The sequence below is a fragment of the Drosophila grimshawi genome, unplaced genomic scaffold (assembly GCF_018153295.1).
Source record: "Drosophila grimshawi isolate 15287-2541.00 unplaced genomic scaffold, ASM1815329v1 contig_311, whole genome shotgun sequence".
In the NCBI taxonomy this organism is placed as follows: domain Eukaryota; kingdom Metazoa; phylum Arthropoda; class Insecta; order Diptera; family Drosophilidae; genus Drosophila; species Drosophila grimshawi.
Genome location: NW_025063098.1, coordinates 7,292,245 through 7,298,597, shown reverse-complemented (window position 1 = coordinate 7,298,597; position 6,353 = coordinate 7,292,245). Strand labels below are relative to the sequence as shown.

At 40.6% G+C, this 6,353-nt stretch overlaps 1 protein-coding gene across 1 annotated transcript; it reads right to left on the bottom strand.

Moving 5' to 3' along the window:
* Positions 1-3,300: 3,300 nt before the first annotated feature.
* Positions 3,301-4,706, bottom strand: LOC116805416. The gene is made up of 2 exons (XM_032737164.2): positions 4,578-4,706; positions 3,301-4,508 (listed from the first exon to the last, which is right to left on the bottom strand). The coding sequence occupies exons 1-2, from the start codon at positions 4,659-4,661 to the stop codon at positions 4,251-4,253; spliced, it is 342 nt and encodes a 113-aa protein (XP_032593055.1). The 5' UTR covers positions 4,662-4,706; the 3' UTR covers positions 3,301-4,250.
* Positions 4,707-6,353: the final 1,647 nt, after the last annotated feature.

Here is a 6,353-nt window from a genome sequence, read left to right as displayed (position 1 = left end):
GACAGCAAAGGCAGCTGAATCTGGGCTAGGGGCTTCTTGTGTCTTCTTTTGGGGGTTGCTGTGAGTTGGCAGTGAGACAGCGCTTAGTCATCATCGAGGCGTCATTGTTTCTGCCTCCAGGCGGCTTATTGGATTTTTTGTTCAAGTGCCACTCTTGCGCTATTTACGAGACAGTTTGATAAGTCGAAGCCATGGGAGTCGCAAGGAGTGCTCAGGGAGCAGACAGCAGCTGTCATTGTGCTGCTATTAAACACATGAGTCCACAGTTCCAGCGAAAAGTACGCACAATCTGAGTTCACACCTGGAGCATGGAGGACAATAGGCGATGCTGACACAATTGTCGCACTTCAAAAAGCCACTCGAAACTTTTGCTGACAATGCCGAGGATGTGTGAAGGGAAAACCTACTAGGCTGGCAATTAGCGCTAAAAGCCGAATCAAAGAGACCAAAAAAATAAGGAAAGTAGAACTTAGCTAATAACCTGATTAGAGATTAAAGCCACAACGTGACTTAATTAAACGAGTGTGGAGAAAGAAGCCTCACAAAACGCGTAGAAACGTGTTTCGCGGTTTTCTGCCAACAGATCAGAATTCTGCCGGCAACGTGAGTTAATCGACGCTTTGCCCGATTTCCGAGCAGAAAGGATAATATTACAATGTCCTGGCTGGCATATCGCATGTATCCATTACACTCGACTGCCGCTGACCGGGGTGACTGGTTGCCAGCCGATTAGTTCAGTGAGCCGCGACCATGTCCACATCCACATCCACAACCACGTCCAGTCGCTGAGTCCATCAACGGCACATCAAACTGTCCGAGCAGTAATAACAACAATAGAACCATTCAATCAGCGAGCATAAAAACATAAAGAGATTTTAATTTTTTGATTATGCTGCCATCGATTGTCCGGCTCTCATGTGTGTATTCTTGTGCGTGTCCTGCTCCCGAGGGAACTTTTCCTTTACTTAGTCTCAGTTCCTTTTGCCACTGCTTTTGTTCAATCGTTAATCAATGAAGTTCGTGTACGCGTCTCCCCTTCGATCATTGCTTCATTGGCGACCCCTGGTCAGCCGAACCCCCGGCTCATGCTCATCTTGAACCTCACTCATCCTTGGAGGGCAGCTCATTTGTGCGTTTAGCATAATAAAAAAATCAACAGCGACGCGTAGTTGGCCGGAAGAAAACCAAGTTGATTTCATTTCACTAACGCTGGGGAAAAGTCGAGAAAATCGCACAAAATTGTGTCGCTAATGCGTCGTAATTTCGATTAAAGGCATTTCCGGTATGGAGGGCATGTAATCTAGACTATAATTGCAGTTCATCAGCAGAAGCTGGTCTTGAGTATATATATACATAGTTCGTAGTTGAGTTTAATCTATGTATATATGTATATAGTTCGTCTGGAGCACCTGAGTTATTTACTTTTCTTTTGACAGACGCATTGCGCTCCTCCTGCTTCCGCTCAATTAAACAATTGAATGCAATTTAAAGCCTGCTGCTCCAATACAACAAAAGACAAATCATAGCTATTAATTCCGCACTCGAGGAATGTTTCATTACAACAGGAACTGCGCTCTGCTGTCACTCCTGGTACTCCTTGTGTGCACCCTGCCCCGCGCACACACATGTGCCACAAGGATGTCGGGGCTGGCACTGCTTACTTTTAATTTCCTTGCGCCGCTTTATTACACGCTCATTCATATGCAAATCGCTGGACTGTAACACAAAGAATACGGCTGAAAACCTGAAAAGCCCAACAACAGCAGCCAGCACAAGTCAAAGAAAACCCGGAAAAACTCGTATCAAGTAGGTTGGCATTTGGCTTTGAGCGATTAAAAAAAAAAAAGAAAAAAAGAAATAGCAACTGCCTCGTTGTGGCATATGCTTAGCATATGAATGCCCCAGCCATATAGCATCTATAGCATCTTAAAGAGCTCTTGCAGAGTTTGCAGGATTTTCACCTCATAACCCAAAAAATGTGCGCAATGCTTAAATGTGAAGATGTTGTGATGTTGGTGATGGCGATGGTGATGGTGGTGGTGGTGTTTCTGTCTTTTAACTACCCGCGAATGGACCGTCAAATGCTTTATGGGGTTGTTATATTTGTTGTCGCTGTTGTTAATGCTCTTCTTGTTGCTGTTGTTGTTGTTGGGACTGTACCTCTTATTTTGGTTTTTAAGCATCCCATATCAAATTTAAATGAATCGCTTGCCAGCCTTTTCCCTTGAGCGACTACATGTGGTGTTTATAGTTTCCAATAGATTTAGGGTTACAAGTTTCGGGTATTGTATCATTTGGCCAGAAACCTGGCTGGATATTTGTTGGGAACAGTTCACATTTCCAATTTCCGCTGCGATTTTCGCCTTTGTTTGGCAAAACAATTAATGTTATTTGCATAGTAGTTGGCGATTTGCCATTGCCACACAGCCACACAAAAGGACCAAAGGACCAGTCACAAATAGAGCTGGCCGCATGCATTCCTTTTGGGCCCGGGCCCGGGCCCGGGGCGAGGCTTTGGCATTGTCTGCTCTGCCATCAAATTGAATTTGACTTTGAAAATATTTTGGTAATATCAGCTGTGGGCCAGCAACGGGAGGTGTGTGTGTGTGAGTGTGTGTGTGTGTGTGTGTGTGTGGAGTGTGTGTGTGTGAGTGTGTGTGTGGGGTGTGTGTGTGTGTGTGGTGTGTGTGTGTGTGGGTGTGTGTGTGTGTGTGTGTGTGTGTGTGTGATGTGTGGCAAGCATCTCGCTGACAGCTTCTCTTTCTCTCGCTTTCTTTGTAGTTTGGCGCATTAGTGGCAGCACTTGAGCGCTTTTCAACTGCCATTGCACATGCCTCAAGTGTCGCTTTGCTAATGTGCAAAAAGTGTTGCTTAACTTCACACACACGCACACACACACACACTTACACATACTGCTGCGAATTGAAGTGGCACTCGAGTTTTTGGGAAAATTGCCAAAAGGCGCAAGTGTTGCGTCACACACACACACACACACACACACACACACACACACACACACATATGGGCTGCTTCAAGTTTGTGCTTGCCTATTTATTTGTGCGTTGCTTAAATTACACGAATTTGTCATCTTGTTGTACAGTTAACATGCACCCCGCTGATTTTGCCCCCACCACCCAACCCTACCCCACTCACACACACACATGCTTGCATATGTCGTTGTTTGCTTAGCCACACCCCTTGTCTAACGCCCTACGCCCACAATGCAACCTTTCTATTGTTTGCACAGCAGTTCAAAATTTCAATTAGTAGCCAACAAAAAAAAAGAAAAAAAGAAATGGAAACTGTTACAAAGTGTTTATAATTAGTTTTTCAAATGCAAATTTGTGTGTTATTTTGTGGGCCACCAAATTGGAATTAAATATTCTTTTTACAGCGTGGATTGTTGTTGACATTAACATTTGCCCTGCGGCACTGACCCAGTGCCACAAAAATCCCATTTCTGACTCTGCACCTTCTGTGTAAATTTCAGAGTAGACACGTTCTTAGCTTTACTTCCGGTCCGTTTGGGTTCACGTTGTCAGCAATTTAATTTCAATCAAATAAATATAAATATAAATCGACTTGCCACATTGTACAGTCTGTATAATTGTAAGGGAAAATTCATAATTTGCACACAATCACAAATGAGATAAACGGAAGGAAGCGAATTTGAAGGCGACATCAGGATTTGCATTCGCATCCTTAAAGCCACCACCAGTTGCAAATGGTTTCCCACTCATTTCAACAGCTTGTTGCTAATTTTTTAATAAATATTGAACAACTCAAGTGCCAGCAACCGGGATTCGTTGGCAATATGCAAATTTACCAGCACAATATTCGCACAAAATGAAAGTCATAATTTGGCATCACGTGCGCGATTATTGTGATGATTATCGTTGAAGGTTTTCCCCACTTTTTCCATTATGCCCCTTGCTGATTAAAAATCTGATGTCTCGAGCTGTTTATATTTATATACATACATACTACAACAGATTTTGTTGATTTTGCGTTAACGCCACGTGGCAGGCATCCTTCGGCGCGGACTGTGTACAGTTGAGCCTACACAGATTTTGAACTATGCTTTTGGGGGTGTGTTATTGTTGTTATAATTATTTTATATATATATGTTTGTTTGCCGCATAGTTACTACTATGCGTGACTACTAGGTAAGTATTCATTTTCTGTTTTGGAATTAGTATTTGTAATAAGTATTTGCCAGCTCGAAGTTGACTTCATTTTTCTGTCATTTGTTATTTTTGTTGCATACTTTTGGGGGTCTCCACTTTAAGTGCATTCACTTGATTTAATATTTGTTGCTTAACAGATTTTTTAATTGTTGTTTTAGTTGAGGCATGTGGACGCTTCCTTTGCCTTTTGCGCTTATCCTTTTTATACTCGTAGTCCCTCAGCCGCAGTCGTTTTCGACTAAAATACGAGGGACGCGGATTTCCAAAGACAATGGCTGCGGGTACTTGTAGAGAAGGTGCGCTTAAAGTAATGCCCACATTCTGTGAGCATAATGAACGTGTAGAGTGAATTTAAGTGAATTCTTGAAAGGACAAACTGCAACTACGCACCTGTGAGATGTTCTTCGGCTGACCGTTGGTAAGCAGAAAATATCCAGAAGTCAGGAATAGCAGCAAGCAACACAATCGCCACATTGTCAATTTTACAATAATCTATGTTGGATATATTATTATTTATTATTATTATTTTTTTTTTTTTGGTTTCCTGTTTTGCTTGTGCTAAGCTCAAGCTGTTCAGAGCGAATGATATGAGTTTTTTTCAATTATTTATGTTGACTTCAGCATCGTCAGTTAGTCGGGCTTCAGTCGCAAAAGATATAGTCCAGTGTATTTGCACTGTATTTCTAGATTATACCCTATATCCGCTGTATTTAGTCTGATGACCAACTTAGCACAGTCTGCTTAATATGTTACATCAAAAATAAATGAAACAAATTTAGTTTTAGATATTTTATTTAAATATATAAAAAGAGCTTTACTTATATTAAGTAAAAACCTATAGACAAGGTTCTAAACCTATGCTAGGAAAACAAAAGAAAATTGCGTAAATTTAACAGATTCTTGTTATCTTAAATTATGATTAATAGTCATAGATAGATGTACAAGCTAACAATGCAAAATATGAATTGGAAACAGAAATCTATAATTAAAATCAAATTGTGTATATATAGAAAGTGTATCAAGGCGTTGTTACTCTTTTAAAGTTGCTTTTCCATATGCTTTTTGTTGAGTTTACAATGCAAAAACAGTTTAACTCCGATAAGAGCTCATATTTGTTTCGCAACTCGCCAATTCACAGTGCTGTTCAACTTTTTGCTTCCCAACTCGTACTAATTCTGTATTTATTTTCACTGTAATTCGATTGGCAATCCATTAACTAATGAAACCGATCCTAAATTCCTTTTTTCGCATTCTAATTTCATTGGATTTCGACAACAATTTAGCCCAAAGTGCTCTGAGTGAGTTACCCCTGTGCTCTAACCCCAGTTTCCTACGGGGGTGGGAAGGGGTGCATGTGTTCGTCATGCAAAGCATTTGATGTCTGTATCCTGTATCCCTGTGTATTATTGTCCTGCGTATGTTTGTGTGACATTTAATGGCAAGATGTCAACATGTCTGTCGCATTTATTGATATGAGCAGCGCGAAATTAACAAATCGATAAACTTTTATCGTTATGCATTTCGAGCCCAGCTGCAAATAAATAGAGAAGCAATTGCCAAGTACATAAAAAAAAAATAAAAACGAACTGTATATTGAGGCACACCCAATTCTCTTTACAGCCAACTGTTCTGTGCACCTGTGGAGCTCTCGGCATATGGCTAATTTTTATAGCCTACCTTCTAATTTTTCAATTTGGCCAAGCAAAAACATTTTACACAAAAGCCACGACAACAAAACGTTACGAAATTAAATTATAAAGCGGGGGTTGTTCAGACTTACAAATAGATTAGATGAATTTTTGGACGTGCTTGAATATACAAAATATTGGCTTACTAATAGCTGCAATGGGCGTGGCATTAGGCCTACAAATGAATTCGTTGTATGCCTTTTGTCCACGATATTTTTCATGCTTTTGCGGTTAGCATTTGTTGTGACAGATGGGCTAGAAAAAAACCCTCAAATTACTATTTAGCGGAATGCATAGCTCTAATTCCCTTTTGAGTTGCAGATGTAGCTCAAATTTCGACAGTCCAATTCCATTTTCAATGTCAAATATGTTTGCCAAATTACATACAATCATATAATGCTTACGTGCTTAAATCTATATGTAGTTCAAGGTTAAACACAAAATCGCCGGAGCTTCATAATGAGCTGGGCAAACAGAG